This window comes from Leptidea sinapis, chromosome 47 (assembly GCF_905404315.1).
Source record: "Leptidea sinapis chromosome 47, ilLepSina1.1, whole genome shotgun sequence".
Taxonomy (NCBI): domain Eukaryota; kingdom Metazoa; phylum Arthropoda; class Insecta; order Lepidoptera; family Pieridae; genus Leptidea; species Leptidea sinapis.
In genome coordinates, this window is record NC_066311.1 from 6925940 (window position 1) to 6947636 (window position 21697).

General features: G+C 35.4%; 2 protein-coding genes across 3 annotated transcripts; one reads left to right on the forward strand and one right to left on the reverse strand.

Moving 5' to 3' along the window:
• The first annotated feature begins 718 nt into the window (after window positions 1-718).
• LOC126978177 (ubiquitin-fold modifier 1) lies at window positions 719-6831 on the forward strand. Of its 2 annotated transcripts, XM_050826945.1 has the most exons (4): window positions 719-863; window positions 954-1010; window positions 4830-4960; window positions 5449-6831. In XM_050826945.1, coding segments are annotated over exons 1-4 (264 nt in total). In that variant the 5' UTR covers window positions 719-861; the 3' UTR covers window positions 5523-6831. The 2 variants fall into 2 exon arrangements, with proteins under 2 accessions (XP_050682902.1, XP_050682901.1); XM_050826944.1 differs by lacking the exons at window positions 4830-4960; window positions 5449-6831 and adding an exon at window positions 1153-2181 and having other exon boundaries at window positions 732-863.
• Window positions 6827-20582, reverse strand: LOC126978130 (GDP-Man:Man(3)GlcNAc(2)-PP-Dol alpha-1,2-mannosyltransferase). The gene is made up of 9 exons (XM_050826872.1): window positions 20314-20582; window positions 19873-20100; window positions 18445-18677; window positions 15958-16175; window positions 14471-14593; window positions 12398-12559; window positions 10407-10605; window positions 8116-8311; window positions 6827-6984 (listed from the first exon to the last, which is right to left on the reverse strand). Exons 1-9 carry the CDS (start codon window positions 20331-20333, stop codon window positions 6903-6905), a joined length of 1461 nt encoding a protein of 486 aa, XP_050682829.1. The 5' UTR covers window positions 20334-20582; the 3' UTR covers window positions 6827-6902.
• Between the last annotated feature and the right edge of the window lie 1115 nt (window positions 20583-21697).

Consider the following 21697-nt stretch of genomic DNA (forward strand, 5'->3'; position numbering starts at 1 on the left):
AGAACTTCGACGCGTTGTTAAATACGTTTCAATCAAAATAATATATAAACTAAATAGATTTCGACGCGTTGCTAAATACGTTTCAATCAAAATAATATATAAACTAAATAGATTTTTATTTTTTCGACGAATACTTCGAAGAGCACTTCGATGAGTAGGTACTTGGACGAGCATTTCGACGAGTACTTCAACTAGTACTTCGAGAAGAACTTCAACGCGTATTTCGAAGAGTACTTCAACGAGTACTTCGTTAAGTATTTTGCCGAATGCAAGTACAGGTACACTGCTGTCACAGTTGTCACAGGAAGTTCTCGTCGTAGTACTCGTCAAAAATCTCGTCGAAGTACTAGTCAAAGAACTTGTCGAAGTGCTTGGCGAACTTGTCGAAGTGCTTGGCTTGCACTTGAATATGCAACCATACTTTATACCATACCCTGTGCCTACACCAGCGCCATTGTGGAAGCTTTTTGAACTGTTATTTACAGCATAAGCTGGACACTTTTTCAACATTTCTCCCATAAGACATGATTCTCCTTGCCTCTATGGAGGGCCATAATCCGGAATAACTGACATGTATTTTTTTATTTTGGCATCAGTTGGTGGACATTGATTAAAGGCCAAAAAATTTTAATATATTATCTGCATATGGCCCTAGCGTGGTTGATAACGCGTTAATGGGGACTCTAGTGTTATCGTGTTGACAGTTAGAACTTGGCATTTGGCAGTGATAAATAAGTTGTGACAAGTGACAACACAACAAATTGTTCGATTCAAGCACCTGATGGCAAAATCTTACTAAAATTTAGTAAATTATTAACTGTGAATTAGATTGGGACCTATTATTATTTTGTGTTAAACAGAATGTAAGAATTAATATTTTCTATCATTAAACAATAATTTATTATAGTAGTTTAATACAAAACTAATGTGATAAAAATGTTCATTATTTACAGGTCGAAAGTTACTTTCAAAATTACCCTTACTTCGGATCCCAAGTTGCCTTTTAAAGTGTAAGTCTTAAATGTTATATTAGCATAGTTTCAGCTTACGTTTTACGTAGAAACAACTTCAACATAATAGTGTAGTTTACTTTCGTTTATTATAAAGCTTGATGAAATATTTTGGTTTAGTTGACGAATTTTTGTTTCCCAGATGCTGAAGTATTGGTGTTATGTTGAAGTTGTGTCAACGTGATAATGGAAACGGCATTAGTGCAACAATTTTTTGACTTCTTTGAAGATTTTATTAATTTATGCCATTCAGAACAATGGCCAAGCAATGAAACTAAACCTGACGAAATACGAAACGCTTTCGCTATGTCTTTACATATAGAAAAATGTCTTGAAAAATTTAGACAGCAATCTATTATTGATGAGTTCTTAACAACATTCAATAGTTCTCAAAAATCTACTGCCTTATTCTTAAAAAATTGCTTAAATGATCCTTCTAAGTATGTTTTGAAGAAAATTATAACCTCTTCTACAAATGTTCAAATGATGGATATGGCATTCAAGGTATTCTTAAATATGTTTCCTGAAGAAAAGCTAGAGACTTATTTATTAGAGTTAATGGTAGAGGCTGCTTCCAAAGAGACTCTTCTAAATAATTTATATAAGGAAGTACCGAAGGATCAATTAATAGTTTTTAAAAGCATTTTTTTGCTTTCTGAAATAAATAATAGTGAGGAATGCAAGAATTCACTAATAGATCTGATTAACAGAAATACTAAGGAAATTATGGAATTACTTGTTGTGTGTCTTTGTAATGATGATATAAAGTATTTAAGTGCTGTTACTATTCTAGTAAATGCATTTTTAACAGTAATGTTAGTAAAAAATTGCACAAATAAGACTTTCTGGAAACTATTTTTTGAAACTGATGAGCATTATTTAATAAAACTTTGTTTGAAATATAGTGACATGTTTAAAGTTATAGTAAAGGCTTTAATTGATTGTGGCAGGCTTCTAAAAGAAAATATGTCAGCACAATACTTTTACATAAATCTCACTTATTCTGAGCTATTGAGGATATTAAGTAAGATTGTTACGAATGAAAATTTAAAACTAGAACTAATGGACATAATTCATGAAAATAATGAGGATCTAAAATTCTGGGAGAAAATAATATCATGATTTTTCTTGAATATTAATTATGAATTTTATAATTATTATTATTTATAAAGTTGTTTTATTTTTAACCTTAACTTCATAGGATTTGTATAACATCAAAAACATAATTTCTCTAGAACTGTGTTACCTAGATGGTTTAAACTGCTGCAACAGTAGGTTAAAATTGATTAACAAGAATGGCATTCAGTTTCTTGCCACTTCTTCTATCTTTGACATTTGTAAGTCATTTTTTGACCGAGGTGAATAAACAATTTTATTTAATTGATACCGCTCTTGTATATGCCGAAGAATCAGTTAAAATGAACTTTGTATGGTTTAACCCCAGAAGACTTAAGTGTTTTGCATTAAAATGTCCCCATTTGTTGTATCGTTAACCATCGACAACACTCTTACTGCCTCACCCAGTTAAGTAATAATGGGTCTCTAAACTTCAGGTGATTGCAACCTCCATGTTCATCTGGAAGGCAAAGCCAAGGTCTTCATTAGAGCCAGTTTTTCGAGCCAGGCCATATTTGAACTATAGCTCTTAACTCTTGTCTACACGCCAGTATCAGGTCCTTTTTACTGCCTCCAATGATGAGCTATGTGAATTGTCGGGGTTTAATAGAACCCGAAAATTGACCCAATATTGTACGGCTCTATCTCTAGGTGTTGCATTTAGCCATCACCTCATTGTGTGTCTGATACTGCTTGACCTGATTTGCACAAACAATTGGTGGAAAAGAAAAACAAATAAATCAGATTTCAACTACCAACTAAGGGTAAGGTAATGCTAGATTCCAAAACTCTGGAATTTGAAGATTCGCCGGTTTTTCTTGGCATTACCATAGATAGTAAACTACTGTGGAGCCCACCAATCAGTAACTTAACAAATAGACTGAGTTCTGCAGCTTTTCCTGTTATAAAGATCAGACAGTTGACTGATGTGAATATAGCTTGTTTGGTCTATTTTTGGGTAAATACTTCCATAGCATTATGTCATATGGTTTGTTATTGTGAGGAAATTCTGTGAATGTTCATAGTATCATGCTTGAAAACAGGAAAATTTATAATATGCTTCCATGAAACTAAAAATTCAAGTTGATCAACATTCTAACCCTTCCATGGTATATATATGAATATAGTGTCTGTTAGAAAAATAGTGTAAAAAAAACTGGAGTTAAGGGCTCCTCTGTTGGACTTGGTATTTAATTTTACAACAAAATACCCCACAATATACTAAGACTCACTGAGCACAAATTCAAGATTAAAACTTCTTTGACAAGGTAGGTTATATAGAAGAAAATAATACCTACATGGTTCTTGTGTGGTTCTGCGCAGGCGACATAAATTGTATTATAGGTATTATATTAAAGTGGGCTAAGCAATTTTGTTATTCTTTATAATAAGATTAAAAAATGGGCTGGTAGTTTTTTAGCAATTCTCCTCTGTTATTCTAACTCCTTACTATATTAAATTTATATTTCTCCGGGTGACTGGGTGGTGGTGATCATTTACTGTCAAGGAGGGTCTCCTGAGATGAGCTTGTTGGTACTTCTATTCCATATAAAATATCACTGCTTCGGGAACAAACGACGGTTCGAGAGTGAAGAGCTAATTAGAATATTGGTAGGCAAACCAGTTACTCTTTGTTCAAGTAATAAAATTATTATATATTTCTTATCATTTTAAACTCGTTCTGCATATCCATCATATGTTGGACATCTCCAACATACATTGCTATGCAGCCGCACTGGTGATGCCGTATACACGGGCCATGCAGGTCTCCCTCGGGAAATCGTCGACCAGTGCCGGGAGAAACTTGTGTCTTCTATCGAGTCCTCTCTTGAGAAGGTCGTGGAATGGGGTAAATTGAACCTTGTCCAATTTAACCCCCAGAAGACTCAAGTTTGCACGTTTATCACTAAAAACCCCATTTGTCGTATCACCGTTCTTCGATAACACTTTTGCCAATTCCGTGGCCATCTGGAGGGCAAAGCCAAAGTGGCTTCGAAGAATCTGGGCGTCATTAATAGAGCACGACAATACTTCAAGCCGGTCGACATTCTACCGCTCTAGAAACCGCAAGTCCGGCCACACATGGAGTATTGCTGTCATCTCTGGTCTGGTGCACCCAAGTATCACCTCGATCTATTTGACCGCATGCAACGCAAAGCAGCTCGAATTGTCGGGGACCCAGTGCTCTGTGAACGGCTGGATCACTTGGTGTTGCGTAGAGAAGTCATTTCATTTTCATTGTGTGTCTTCTACCGCATTTATCATGGGGAGTGTTCCGAAGAGCTGTTTCACCTGATTCCTGCCGCCGAATCCCACCTTCGCAGGACACGCCACAAGTTATCATCCCTACCATCTGGATGTGTGACGGTCCTCCACAGTGCGGTTTTCAAGGAGCTTTCTTCCACGTACTACAAAGTTGTGGAATGAACTTCCTTGTTCGGTGCTTCCGGGACAATACGACATGGGTACCTTAAAAAAAGCGCGTACACTTTCCTTAAAGGCCGGCAACGCTCCTGTGATTCTTCTTGTGTTGCAAGGGAATGTGGGCGGCGGTGATCACATAACTACAGGTGACCCGTACGCTCGTTTGTCATCCTTTTCCATAAAAAAAAAATTAACTACTTAGAGTAGGCGCTTAAAACAGTCTTTTTTTTATTGATTTCATCAGACTATTTTGTAGTTTTTGGAATTCATGTTTTCCAGGCTAAGTGTGCCAGAGGCAACACCATTTACAGCGGTGTTAAAGTTCGCTGCTGAGGAGTTCAGGGTGGAGCCGGCGACGAGCGCTATCATCACCGATGATGGCATTGGTATCAACCCTCAACAGACCGCTGGTTAGTTCTACTCTTATTCTTTTATAGGGATCTTTGTAATACATACTTATCTTCTCAGACACGAGGCTTATGCTTTTCAATTAATCTATTAAGAAATTTAAAACAGATTTAATATAAATATAAGTTTTTTGTTTTTTTTTTTTCTTAATTGTTAATTCCGCTAAGTTATACTTTTCGAAACTTGTTTTTTATAATGAAGTAATTGCAAGTGACAGATGACATTGTGATCATACAAAGAATAGTAATAGCTTATTAGCTCAGCGATAATTTAAAGTCAAGGAAGATGTGAACAAGATTTGTAATAGCTGAGGCTAAGAACCTTCTGAATAATCCAAGCATAACTCACCCACTATGGAAGCTAAATCTCTAAAGAGGTTTTCGTATGAAAATATAACATTGTCACAGAATGCTTAAAAAGTAGCTGAACTTTTTTGTCTATGCCTATTGATATTTTAAATGGCATTAATTAATTATTACTTTATTTTCAGGTAATGTATTCCTGAAGCATGGATCAGAACTAAGGTTAATTCCACGGGACAGAGTTGGATTATACCATTGGTAAAATATGTAATATGATAAAACATTCCTTTATGTATATGATTTTTATTGTACCTATATCATAAATTAATGTTGTATAATGTTATAACTGAAATAAACTGAATCAGTTATTGTTTATTTTAATGTTAAAATGATTTTAATAAATAGATAATTGTGAGTTGTATTTAATACAGCTATCATTTTTATTGTTTTTTTGGTTACATACTATTAGTTTGATACAGACAGCATCAAAATTAATTTTATTTATATATATTACAATGTTTGTACCTTGATTTTTGTTGAAATGTTCGAGCTTTTTTTTTTAATTTCCTTATTCCTTATAATAAATGTATTTGTCTCAAAATTATTAAAAAATAATGCAGTAATGCAATCTGATGTATGTATAAGTTTATAGTTAAGTTTCATATTATTTTATGACATCTATAAGAGGAATACCTATTTTGAAATAAGAAATATTCTGCAAAAAATTATTATTTTGATCAATATAAGGACATACCTTCAAAATTGTGTGTATAAATAAATCAAATCATTTTTCATAGATTTGGTTTTATGATTTGAATTTTTACTATATCCAAAAATTCACCAAGTAAACATTTGATCAACATTTTTTACCCTACTAATAAACAATGCAGTGAATTATTATTGGGGTAAATTTTAATATGGCAATACATTAATATACAAGTCGTGTCTATGACTATTGAACCGAAACCACTTATTTATATTGTCACAAATTAAAAAATATACAACGCTTATGTAGATTAATTCTGTACGATTATGCGCATAAGGATATCATCCCCACCATCTGGATGTGTGGCGGTCCTCCACAGTGCGGTTTACAAGGAGCTTTCTTCCACGTACTACAAAGCTGTGGAATGAGCTTCCTTGTGCGGTGTTTCCGGGACGATACGACATGGGTACCTTCAAAAAAAGCGCGTACACCTTCCTTAAAGGCCGGAAACGCTCCTGTGATTCCCCTGGTGTTGCAAGAGAATGTGGGCGGCGGTGATCACTTAACACCAGGACGCTCGTTTGTCCTCCTATTCCAAAAAAAAAATATTCTGTCTCTTGACTAAAATTAGGTGCTTTAATGTGCTGTTATGTAAACGCGAATATAGCTTCACCTCATTTTGAATGTATGTCCTTAAGAATAATTGTTCACTTTGGAATAATTTATTTCCGGTTTCGACCGTATTGCGATCGGCGTTAATCTGTCAAACTATATCCTTTTGCAAAATTCATAATATATTCTTTTTTTAACATCAATTGTTTTTATGTGGAATTTGATTATATTGTAAATAAAACAATATAAAAACTGTGGTTTGTTTTACTAAACACTTATAAGTAATGGAATAACTTAGTAATATCTTATGTATAGTTAAGTAATTTAGTCAATATTCATCAAAGGCTCGGTCGCCCTCAAGAATGACTTCTCAAACTCCATCTCCGAAAAGCGGTCCACTGATGCCCTGGAAATAAAACAACAATTAACAATGAATACAAAGTGTGCTTAAAATTAGCAATTGGATTTTTTTTATGACATAAGGGACTAGACGAGCAGGTCGCTCAGCTGATGATAATTAATACGCCCTGCCTATTACAATGCAGTAATAGGCAGGATTCTTGAAAAATCCAAAAATTCTGAGTGGCACTACAATTGCGCTCGTCTCCTTGAGACATAAGATGCAATTTCACTAGCTATGGCGCCCTTCTGACCGAAACATAATAATGTTTACACATGACTGCTTCACGGGAGAAATAGGCGCCGTTGTGGTTAGCGAAACTCTAAGAAAAAATAGATTCACTCGACTATCTATCAAGCAGTCATTGACAGATGACGGCTATTATGTTGTAAAAAAGGAGATTGTCGAAATCCACTACGTTTTGAGCAACTGTTCGCTTTCAAACTTAACCGGATTATACTTCGTCGCCAATCGCGATACTATCATTACTACTATTTCCAACGTATGAGTGCACGTTTCATACTAAACTAAATTTCAATTTTTAATTTACATCCTCTTTCCCAATAATCTAACGGGCATCCTCTGCAAAGGAGCCTCCCTCCATCTGTGACGCATGGGGCTGGATGAGTCACCCCATGATAATAAGGAATGATTTTCATATTATAATTAAGATTATGGGCACCACTACGGCGCTTATTTCTGCCGTGAAGCAATAATGTGTAAGCATTATTGTTTCGGTCTGAAGGGCGCCGTAGCTAGTGAAATATACTGGGCAATTGAGACTTAACATCTTATGTCTCAAGGAGACGAGCGCATTTGTAGTGCCACTCAGAATTTTTATAATTACCTTTAATCTGACATTTAATAACCTAACAGGGTCATTAACACACCCTTAAAGTTGACACTCCAACGAAATAATAGATACAAACCGATTTTAACAATTAAATTTGAAACTTATGATGATTAGGAACTCAAATCCGCGCCTTTCAGGTTCCGTTCGAGCCGACTGAGACAACCGTCCGAGTGACGCATCGACCTAATGCATAAGAGCGATCGAACGGAACCCGAGAGGCGCGGGTTCTAGTCCCGTATCGTCCATGCATACAGTTACAAATTAAATTTGTATAAAACACTAACCTAGCGGCATTCACAATGTCCCTTCTCTGGTGTGGTGGCAGAGCGATCACTTCCAGAATAGCCCGGGCGTACTCGTCAGGCTCCGTCGCCAGAAAACCGGTGCGGGAACCGATTGCCGTCTCCACGATATCCGCCAGAGGGCCTCCGGACCGGTGTGCGATAGTTACTAGGCCTGCCGCCATGCATTCAACAACACCTATAGGAAAATATAATTGGAATTAATGATGTGAGGAAAGGATAGAGATAGATTAAAACATCAATCTCGGATTGCCAATTTAATTCTTTTAATATAGAAATCAGCCTTAAAGAGGGTCTTTACTAACTGGTTTTAAGACCCTTTAATTTCCAGCCCTTTCCGAGTCTGTAGTCTATATATTATACAAATTAAATTTGTAAACAAAATTTATGAACAATGCGGGACTCGAACTGAGCCAACCGTTCGAGTACGCATGGGTCGTAAATTTTGGTATTTCATGTTCACCTCTCAGAGTGTGGCTAAATACACTGCATGTGCGGTCGGACGGAACCCGAGAGGTCGCGGGCTCGAGTCCCGCATAGTTCATTTATTTTGGTTACAAATTTAACGAACAAATTGTCTATATAATATTTTATTATAATTGGTCGAACACTGGCCCACTGTAAGTTACTCAACTTCACATCCAACCAACTTTCTTCGCAGTTTTATGAGGTGTCGAATAGTTTAAAAATGAATAAGATTGTAAAATCAAAACAATTTCTTACGAAATGGGAAGCAAAAAAATATATTTACTGACGAGATATTTTACCTACCGAGCAACATTTAAAGAGCAGCATAACTGAGACATAAGAGTTTATACCCAAAGCTCCATAGAATCTTCTCAATTAGCTGTGCAATATACGACTTCAGTGATTGTTCGGTTCTGTCAAGGAGTGAACGAGTTATATTTATGTGAAAAAGGTGTCGAAAAATCGGCACAACTGTATCAAGATGCGGTTCTGGAGAAGTTGGTTAAGACTTTTACAACCGAGAATGGTCCTTTCTGCAAAACTCAGCACCGGATCATGGATCCACGCAAGGATAGTTGGAAAGGAATGTTTCTGACTTCATCAGAGTTGAAGACTAGCCATCATCTAGTCCCGATCTCAATTCTTTAGTTAATTCTTAATAATGGTCTAAGTTCCTGGGCCAGAGTTTAAGAGGGTATAGAATGCTCTAAAAGCCACGATTATTTAGAATCCCCAATAAAACTCCATGACAATGGCAGTGATAATTTTTGTGCGTGAAGCAAAAATGAAAAAATCATGTGCTATTTTTAATAAATTCAAATTCAAATATTTTTATTCAAAATAGGATTCAAAATCACTTATTGAACGTCAAAAACTATCACCCATTCAAAAGAGACTGCCTCAGACATGAGAAGAATGGGCGCAAGAATCTCAGCGGGCCTATTTAGATAAATTACCTCAAAATATAAGGGATTGTATGAAGATTTTATTGATTGAACTAGGTCCATATATTTAATGCTATTATAATATGTAAATGTATAGAGCCATTTCCTCGCGAAAGTGATTCGGGTATCAATTTTTTTGAGTTCAAAAAGAATTGTCAAGGAAAAAATATTACAAAATATATGACTATTTTATTGTTTACTAGCTGACCCAACAGACGTTGTTCTGTATATAATAAATAAAATAATGTTTTTATGTGAATTTGTCAATAATATATTATCATAACATCAAAAATTACTTCGTAAAATATTCAACCTGCTGTCGTAATGAAATTGTTTCACAGCAGAACTGTCAAACCGTGCGTCAATAAATTCTCTCATAGAAATTATGTATGGACGCATCAAAGGAAAAACAAATTTGTTGTTTTTGTTTAATTTAGCAGCATTTTCCTATTTATTCACGTTTTAAACATTCTCTGGACTACCACAAATAATTCAAGACCTAAATTTGCCAGCCGTTCTCGAGTTTTAGCGAGACTAACGAACAGCAATTCATTTTATATATATAGATTATTTTCACCATTAAAATTAAGTAATCTTCAAAAGTTGATTCAGAAGAAGACTTCGCATTAGAATTATCTGCAAATCTTACTTTTTTTTAATGGATTTTATGGTTCAGCCTTGTGTTGTTTTACTGGATTGGATTTTTAAAAAAATATGTATTCGTTTAATCTTTTATGTAATTAATATGTATCTAAATAGTATTTTTAGTGATTGACGTTGACGAGCAATCTTTTGATTTAATGTCAGTAAAATATTTTTGACTTTGACTTTGAAAACATTACCTATGTTCTCTATACTCACTTATACCAAAGTGTTCGTTCCACATGGCGTGTATCGCCAATGTGCAGTTCTGGTACAAGTCCAAAATATTGGCATACGATGCGTTCACCACGAACTGGACATTATCCTCGATGGAGAGGTGCTTCGCCAGGTCGCGGAGGTTCTTCACTCGCTCCTCGTCTTCGGGGTTCCGGCACGAACCGACTAAAACTAGTTTTATCTGAAAATTATATATTGCAGGATTATAAATAGATGTCCACATTTTCCCTGATAATAATGGGTCAATAGTTTGCTTGTATTTAAGACGAGACGAAGGGACGAGACGAGCAGGACGTTAATCTGATGGTAATTGAAACGCCCTGCCCATTACGATGTAGTAGTGCTCTGGATTCTTGAAAATCCCTAAGATTCTGATCGGCAGCAGAATTGCGCTCGTCTCCTTGATACAAAGATGTTAGGTCTCGTTTGCCCAGTAATTTTACTAGCTACACATTACTGCTTCACGGCAGAAATAGGCGCCGTTGTGGTGCCCATAATCTAGCTGGCATCCTGTGCAAAGGAGCCTCCCACTGGTAAAACTCGTGCTTGGGTTCTCGGATTCGTCAGACTAATAGATTTTGTATTATTTTAGAAATAAAGTGTGTAGTTTTGGTAACGTAATATGGTTGTCTTATATCAAGATAATATGGTAGAAACAATCATTAAATTTTTCAATAATAAGAATAAAATTCGTGACAGTAAGCGATAAGCCGATAAGACTTAGTTCGTTTGATAATATTCATGTATTGAGTAAAAACAATATTTTTTATAGCGTTAATAATTTATTGTTTAGTGATGTACCGCGGGGGTCGATTAGTTCAATTCGGACCGATATGAGAGTAACGCCGTGTCTACAACAGCACGAGCGTCCAGTATCAACCGGATGAGTTCACCACGGGAACTGCTGTAAATATTATTCGCATTTATCACGGAGTGTTCCGAAGAGCTGTTTAACCTGATTCCTGCCGCCGAACTTCACCTTCACACGACTCGCCACAAGTTGGGATATCATCCCCACCATCTGGATGTGTGGCGGTCCTCCATAGTGCGGTTTTCAAGGAGCTTTCTTCCACTTACTACAAAGCTGTGGAATGTGCTTCCTTGTGCGGTGTTTCCGGGACGATACAACATGGGTACCTTCAAAAAAAGCGCGTACTCCTTCCTTAAAGGCCGGCAACGCTACTGCGATTCCTCTGGTGTTGCAAGAGATTGTGGGCGGCGGTGATCACTTAACATACTTAACTTACTCAACCGGTACTCATTTCGGAAGCCTAACACCATTAATGGCACTGGTCCATAAAAAGATTTAATACCAAGAGAGAAATTGTTTTGAATGACCTCCGAAATCTAAAATATTTGCTATAAAGTGACATCCCTCACTTCATGGATTAATTAAATTGAATTTGTAACCAGAATATATGAACGATGTGGGGACCCAAAACCCTCAACCTCTCGGATTTCGTCCGAGCGCTCTTCCAACTGACCCAACAATTCGAGTGACGTATGCTTCGTAACTCTTGGTATGTCTTGTTCAACCTCCGAAATCACTTTGACACATTCATTTACGCAATTTCCCTCCACAATAGAAGAAGAATGTAGTTTCTCGTTACTCTGTTCTATTTCCATGCTAGAAGACATTCAGATGCAAGAAACAAATGGAGATTATTGAAGTTCTTTAGGCGCGTTATGAAAAAATTTACACATTTATTTTGACATGCGTATTTTTTTTTGGTTTCTTCGTCCATTATTGGGACAGGCAAAGGGTTCAAGCTCATACAGCCGTATTCGTTATTTGATAATTTAACTGTCAAAGCCATCTTTGCAAGATTTTTACAATGTGCTTTCTACAAACGTAGAATAGCAGGAGGAATAAATAATTTTAAGGATTTTTGCTTTATTAGGCCAAAGAAGTATAACTTACATATATTATACACACACATTTTTATTTAACCCACACAGCTAGGTACACATACCTTATTCCACAGCATTTCATTCTTGATCAGAAGGTTTCTGAGCTCATACATGGCTTGCAGCATCAACGGGTGGTCTTTCTCAGGACGGAATTGTGCAACCGACAGTATTCTAATGGGATCAGAATCTTTGACTAGAGAACGGATTTTCTTTAGTTGGGATACCTGGAAATAACAAATTCCGATGATTCCAAATTTTTAATACCAATACTAGCTGACCCAGCAAACGTTGTATTGCCGATATTAAAATTACGATACAAAAGTAACTGTTGATCGTAGATAGGTGATAATTTGAAGTTGTGTGTATTTTTTTAATTAAATTAAAAAAAAATGTCAAAAAAATTAAAAAAAAATTGGTTTGGACCACCTTTTAGGGGGATGAAAAATAGATGTCCGATTCTCAGACCTACCCAATATGTACTCAAAATTTCATGAGAATCGGTCAAGTTTAACACCATGACACGAGAATTTTATATATTAGCTATAAATATCATAAATACAGGGTTAGATTACCATAAAAAGAAAGTTATATATATTATTATTAAACTAACTTTAGTGGTGTAATTGATGGAGTACATTATCTTTACAATGTGTTATGGTTTTTAAGTGATAACCCTCACTTCTAGGATTAATACACAAATAAAATTTGAAAAACAAAATTTTATAAACGATGCGGAACTCGAAACCACGACCTCTGGCGTTCCGTGCCAGTGCTCTAACCAACTGATCCAACCGTTCGAGTGTCGTATCGTCATAAAATCTTGTACGCTTTGTTCAACTCTCAGGTTGTGGCTTCACTACAGGATGTACTGTGTTTCGGTCTGAAGGGCGCCGTAGCAAGTGAAATTACTGGGCAAATGAGTATTATGTCACTAGCGCAGTTCTATTGCCATTCAGAATTTTTGGGGTTTTTAGAGAATCCTTAGCGGCACTGCATTGTAATGGGCAGGGCGTATCAATTACCATCAGCTGAACGTTTTGCTCGTCTTGTCCCTTATTTTCATTAAAAAATAACTTCTTTTTCTTATCCTTTACTTTTTCGAGAAATAATAGATTATTTACGAAGCTATTTTAAACTATACAGCATTAAACATTACCCAAATAAGTACATTAAATACATTGTGAATTTAATATAGATCAATATGGCCCTTCACATAATGTAATTCAAATGAATATTTTCGAAGATATTGCGGATTTAAAATGCAGTAACATAGGAGTTGCGGCGGTACCGGCTGGGAAAGCATTAGAATGAGTATCAAAAAGCTTATAAAGTATTGCACTCTACGAAACTTATTTTTGTATTTTCTCGTTGCTTATTGTACAGATATCGTAAATAAAGGGAACACTCGGAAATTACATTATATTTATCTAATTTTTACTATTAACTATTGACAGAACGAATTCTGTCCGGGCAGCAAGTATTAAATGAAGTACAAAATCGTCGTATTTCGAATCGGTACATTTAAGATTTTTAGATAATAATAAAAGCAATAAATATATAACAGGAAGTTAGAAAAAGTTTGTTATAACTTCCGTCGGTTTATTTGTATGTTTCTACGCGCTTCACGTAGCCGGTTTTATGCCAATAAGACGTTCGAGTTCGTTGAGACGAGTAGGACGTTCAACTGATGGAAATTGATACACCCTGACCATTACACTGCAGTGCCGCTCAGGTTTATTGAAAAACCCAAAAACTTGGAGCTGCACTTCAATTGCGCTCGTTACCCTGAGACATAAGGCGCCCTACAGACCGAAACACAGTAAACGCTTACACATTACTGCTTCACGGCAGAAAAAGGCGCAGTCGTGGTACCCATAATCTAGCCGGCATCCTGCGCAAAGGAGCCTCCCACTGATAAGGAAACTGGTATCAAAATTATGGAAGATATAAAACTTTCTTTCAAACATATCGCGTTAAGACATTGGATTTTAAATTGTATTTTGTCCGCGTCACGTCTTGCGCGCCATTTTGCGATTGTGCGGGCACAGCGAGTTTTATATATGTATTATGTATGTAACAAATCAATGTTAATTCTTAAAAAATTAAAGTTTCGTTGGTCTACATATCTATGATACCTCGCATGGTGGGTAGACCCTATGTGTAGTGAGGGGTATCCTCCATAGCTCGTTGATGTGCTCCTCAGTCCAGGTTCCATTCACCATCACAATATCAGCACACCGACCCATCACACCATATAACTGAAACAAGCATTCACTATTTACAATATTTTTGTATGAGAAGCCCTCTACTAGTAAGATTTTCATATGATAATGACTGATAGGTACACCCTGCCCGTTACTAAGCAGTGCCAGGATTCTTTAAAAAGCCCAAAATTCGGAGCGGCGTCACAATGGCACACTTTAACTTACGAATACCATTTCTATTACATAGGTACTAAATGAATTATTAAATTATTTACATCTTATAATATCTTTAACTTTTAATTTTATTAATATTAATGATAGAATTGTGAAATCCGACATGTTTCAGTATAACAGTAGTGTGTTGGTACTTAGACAACTCTATAACACACAAATAAAATTTGAAAAACAAAATTTTATGAACGATGCGGGACTCGAACCCACGACCTCTGTCGTTCCGTGTAAGTGCTCTAACCAACTGAGCCATTCGTTCGAGTGACGTATCGTCATAAAATCTTGTACGCTTTGTTCAACTCTCAGGTTGTGGCTTCATCTTCAGGATCTACTTAACAGTTGATAACCTGCTCAACCCTAATATTTGCATATAAGGAAATTGACTTGAGATGTGGCTCTTGTAAATCTAAACAATTTGTTATGTTTTTAAAGTGATAACCCTCACTTCTGGGATTAATACACAAATAAAATTCGAAATACAACATTTTATGAACGATGCGGGACTCGAACCCACGACCTCTGGCGTGGCGTGCCAGTGCTGTAACCAACTGATCACCGCTGCCCACATTCTCTTGCAACACCAGATGAATTACAGTAGCGTTGCCGGCCTTAAAGAAACGCGCTTTTTTAAGGTACAAATATCGATGTCGTATTGTCCCGGAAACACAACACAAGGAAGCTCATTCCACATCTTGGTTGTATGTTGAAAAAAGTTCCTACAAAATCGCACTGTGGAGGAATATCACACATGCAATTGCATGCACATGAATTGCACCACCAATTGGTGGGGATGATATTTGTCGCCTGTCGTGTGAAGGTGGAAATCGGTGGCAGGAATCAGGTCAAACAGCATATAGTATATCATATATTGTAATATATATCATATAGAGTATATCCTGTATTTTTTCATATTCATACACTTTCGTAAATTCAAACACAACTACTCTATTCCAAGAAGACCAAACATCTGGTATGTTTAACATTGTGGCAAAAGCAACACATTGGAATTTTTAATACAGTATCTACAATCAGCCAAATAGATTTAAAAACATCTAATAATAATTAATTCACTTCAATGAGCGCACCATAACATATTTGTTAATTTCAACCCATACACAGAGCATCAAACCTTACATTTTCTTTTAAATTGATCGAATCAAATAACATAATAATATTGAATAACTCACCCAGCCAAAGAGTTTATAATACAACAGCTTGCACCACGTGAATAACGGGTTCCGGGCTATAAGACTAGAGTTGTTGTATGTGACCAGTCGGTGCTTTACCCGCCTCATCATGGCAGAAGTGATGGTGGGGTAGTGGGTGTAGCACCCCACGGGACACTGCGCGAGGTAACGGAATATCGGGTAGGTGAACGCGAAACCAGTCGTGTCTATGAAAATATCTGTTGACAATACAATATTTTCTTAATTTACAATATACGTAAGACTCTGCTTGGTCAACATCTATCATTTGATTTTTTTTAATGAAAATACGGGACGAGACGAGTAGGACGTTCAGATGATGGTAATTGATGCGCCCAGCCCATTACAATGCAGTGGCGCTCAGGATTATTGAAAAACCCCAAAAATTCTGAGTGGCACTACAACTGCGCTGAGACATAAGTTGTCAAGTCTCATTTGCCCAGTAATTTCAGTAGCTACAGCGCCCTTCAGACCGAAACCCAGTAATGCTTCCACATTACTGCTTCACGGCAGAAATAGGCGGCATCCGGTGCAAAGGAGCCTCCCACTGGTAAATGCATTATCTTAGGCACCACGAGCGCGTTATATTACTGTGTGTTTACTAGAATTTCAATACACTTTAATAGAATGTGCTTTCACATGGCGATACGAGTGGCTGAGTGCAAACAAAATATAAACATATCGTAGACTACCTGTCGCTATATGTGACATCCTCGTAGCGCGCTAATAAAAGACAAGTACATTCTCGCATCACCTAATCAACCCTGTGATTTTTTAAAGAGTCTGATAGACCTTAGAAATCTGAATAAGAAGAAAACATAAATATTATAAGTGCTAATTCCTTGCGGAACGACTGTCACCTATTATCTAATCGGGCCATAAGTTCTGTTACAAATACAAATATTAATGGCCAGGCCCTGTCTTCTACTGCCATATCTAGTGGGAGGCTCCTTTGCACAGGATGCCCGTTAGATTATGGCTACCACAACGGCGCCTATTTCTACTGTGAAGCAGTATGTGTAAACATTATTTTGTTTCGGTATGAAGGGTGCTGTAGCTAGTGAAATTAATATCTTGTCTCAAGGTGACAAGCGCATTTGTAGTGCCACTCAGAATTTTTGGGTTTTTCAAGAATCCTGGGTGGCAGTGCATTGTAATAAGGCAGATCAGTTAACATGAACCAAACATCCTGCTCGTCTTGTCCCTAATTTTATATAAATAAATAAAAAAATATCCATGCATATTTTTGACAGATATTGAGATACTTCACATTCTAAATGTATAGTATAAAGTAGTATAGCTTAAAACATGTCAAGAATTTTAATCAAGTCTTGAGCCTTTGCAGAATGCCTCACTGCACCTCTCTTTGGTGTCTACTGGGCATCACAGTGGCATTACCACTGTGACAGCCAACCCTTTGAGAAGCAATGATTTTATTTTATAATTTTAAAGTACTGTAACAAAGAGTTCTTATTTGGACATAAGATCTTATTGTTATGTTGGTGGTGGTAAAGATTAACGGCCTTTCCCAATATACTATCTACAGATAGAGATAAGTTACTACCTTCTACTGTCAATAATTAGCTGTCAATAATCTGAAGCTGTAATAATAGCTGAATAAGTCATTCTTATTGCCTTATATTGGGAAGCGTGAATTGAAATTTCAATACAAACTTCTATCGCTGGTAAGCTATACGTTGTCCCATTGTCAGACAGTGTATACAGATGAGGTGAGTTACCAACGATAAGCTTATTGGGACAGAAAAGTCAACCATAGTTACGATTTTTATCTCATAAGAGATCAGGAATAGAATAGAGAGACAGATTAGATCATGGAGTGAAGTAAGAATGGTGGGCCTTCTGCAGTAATATTTAATATACATTAAAATAATGTTGAATAGGAATAAATTAATTTAACTAACACATCTAAAAAATAGAGTTGTAGATACAATCCCACATGTAGTCAGGGCTCACACATTATAGTACCTAAGTAAGAGTGAAATGGTAATAATGGACTCTTCAAATTCTTCTTTTTGTATCTAATATGGCTTTGTTATTATGTAATGTCTAGACATTAGATATTATACCAGTGGGAGGCTCCTTTGCACAGGATGCCGGCTAGATTATGGGTACCACAATGGCGCCTATTTCTGCCATCTAAAGGGCGCCATAGCTAGTGAAATTACTGAGCAAGTGAAACTTAACATCTTATGTCTCAAGGTGACGAGTGCAGTTGTAGTGCCGCTCAGAATTTTTGGAGTTTTCCAAGAATCCTGAGTGGCACTACATTGTAATGGGCATGGCATAACCTAACACTCTTTAAGAACCCCTGATTTTATTTTATTAATTTAAAATACCTAAGTAAAAGCTAAATGGTAATAATGGACTCAAAATGGATTTCAAATGTATGTAAAATGTATGTTCCAGTATGTAACACGAAATATGATTTCATTATAATACTACACTTACCAGGGTTGAACTTCACAAATGCCTCCATTCCAAGTATCATAGAACCCAAACTCTGGAGTAAGAGTGTAAAATACGGATATGTCTTAGCTTCTATGAACTTGCCCATACTTAGGCGGACAAAGTTTATTCGTTCCGGCTCAACCTTCACATTGAACTGATTCTGAGCTTTATCTAGTATTTTCTGAGGCTCTGCAGTTTCTACTGTGTAAATATATATGTGTGAGTCTGGATATCTGAGAACAAATAGAAATAAATATTTATAGTCTTTTTTCTCAGATATGCTGTCTTTAAGAGTTGCCAGTATGGGAAAATACTAATAAAATTTAACTAACATTTTGATAAAAATTATACCAATAATAAAATAGAAGTATAAAATGAACCATTTCATTTCTCATCTTGGACCTTATATTGCAATATTATATGATAGAAATCTGCCAAAATTTTACCCCCTTTGGATTTACTAGAAATTAAAAACAAGAATAATTGTTGTAAAGTGCAATAAGCTGTGATGATAATATTTACCAACTGTTTCATGTTTATTTAATATTCAATAAATTTGATCATAGTCAAAGTTTTTATTTGCACAAACATGTTAGATTGATTATACATAAATATTATAAAGTACATGTTTGCCACATTTGTGACGTGCAAATATCAATTTAACAAAAGATTAGTAGCAGTATTATATTGCAGTGTTTTTAATTGAAAATATTTGTCTAATGAATATAAGCAGTTTTTACTAAGGTATATTTTCATTTTAGATGAGAAATTCCTATTTGATGATACCTCTCTTATTATCTTTGGGATGTGATTATAGATTTTTATGCACATACAAAAACAGTGTCTCTGAAATAATGTAGTTCTACAGCAAGGTACTTGTAGTTTGGTGGGGTCCCTGGATGGGAAAAGAGAATTGTTTTCATGTTTACTGAATTCGCTAAAATTTTTTCGAACAAACATACAGCACTCAAATATATATAATTCAACAATTGTTAAAAGGTTATATTTTTTAAATACGGGTCTGCAGCTTTCAAGGAGTCCTTTTCCCGCTGCAGCCCTCAAACATATATATAGTTATAGTTTACAAACATAGATATAGTTTTTTTCTATCCTATATGATATCATTATCACTAACTATCTAGTCAATTAGCTTTAACATATTTAAATATTAAAGCAATTAGAATGTATTTCAGTTTTCAAATAGCAGACACTTCATGTGAAACACTAAAATGTGTATCCAAAATTTTTATTTGTTTGAATTGTCTAGTCTACATCATATATTATCTACACAATATATACTTTTATCTCTTTATTTATGATGATATTATGTTAGAAGTTAAATTATTTAGATAATTTACTGCATCAAATTCTAAAAACAGGAATAGTTTGATATAGGGTTTGAGGATAATTAAATAATAGTTTTCTCACCTTGACAATATAGCTTTTATGGCCACCCACAACACTCTTTCCCCACCTCCACCAGCATTACAGTATGGGTGGAAAAATGCAATATTTGCTCCATCTCGTTTTCGGCGCTGAATTTTCCTCTCTCTTATCCTCATATACCATGATGCAAATATGAATGCGCACGGTATGATAACAAATGCACAAAAGAGGGTTACTATTAGAAATAGTAAGGGAAGTACGACTAATAATCTGAAAATGATTTCACGGCGTTTTATGATTTGAGACAGAAAGATAGAGATTTAGTTTCTTTAAAAAGTTAAACATAAACATAAAATTATTCTACTTATAATAATTCATATAATTATGCAAGCTAATACAAGGTATTACTATTGATCTAGCTAATGTTACCGTACAAATAGATGTTTGTTGTACTGAATTTTGGTAATAATAATATTAACTTACGTGACAATCTCCCAAAACATTTTTATGATTAATAAAATTGAGAAAAAAAGCGAATTGAATGTTTATATTCGATTAAGCGAAAAAGTGGCACTCTTGATACAATAGATACCTATTGGGACAATGTGTAAATGTATTATATTTTTGTAAATCAACATATTATTTACTACTAACTCTTATTTCATATTGATATCGGCAAATTGGCATTCGCTTTGCCACAAATAAATATAAAATTATTTATAAATTATTAAAGTTATTACAGCTGTTATCAGTTGTCACACGTGACACGGATATTGTCATCAATTTTTTTTATAATTTATCTAGAAAATTGGCAACAAGGCCATCGGCCCAAACCAAAACAGGTTATCAAAACTGTATATCAAACAATCAAAATTAGTTCCCCTTACAACATTTTTCTAATTACATATAAGATCTTATGAACAGAATCAAACGATAAAATATTAATTACACACAATTTAAATTCACCTTTATCATTCTTGCCTATTGAGTAATAAGGGTCTGCAATTACCGCGGATATGGAATTTTCAAACTGAGCTAGACGTTCATCAAAAAACTGAAATTGTGAAGAGTTAGGTACTTTGTACCTGGTCTGATTTCGAAACATTTTCGTGCACTTCTGTATTGGCTTCTCACTGTTGTCAACTTCATAATTATTATGGATACCACAGAAGACGCTGCACAGAGTCCCCATACACATGACAAAATGTAACAATAATCTTTGCAAATTAGGATTCTATTTTATTCTTTCTAGTGGCTTCTGTGGAAGGGGCACCACAACTCGCCAATGTCACGTTTCAGTAGACCAACAAGCTTAGATTGTGTCATTTGATCGGTGTAAACGAATTTACAAGTGATTATAGTAATGACCGGTGCCCAGAATCAAAACAGATTTATTTTCTTACTATACCTGAAACAAATATACATGCTGTTAGATTATAATGGACAAACACTGATAATATTAATTATATAAAACATTTATTGTGTTAGTTATAACTTAATATTATTTGTTTAATATATTTACATAAAGTATTTACAAAAGGAGTGAAAACAAAGGTGAGGAGGCATTTGGTCAAGATGACATATCATTAAAAATACATTAAATGTGCATTTCCGCTTAATTGTATCTAAAAAGATAAGAGGTCGAGGGAGGCGATGGCTGGTCCATGCGTCATGCTCGTGAACGGGCGCTACTTGTGGCGGCTAATGATCTTCTCACCAGGAAATCTTTTTCATGTTTTCTTTGTTTCTTTTTATTTTATTTAAATTAAAGTTTGCTTTATTTTATTTACGGTTATGTGTGGATTGATGCATCTAGTGTATTACTGTACTCTATATGTATGTACTCCATAACAATAACTATGTTTGT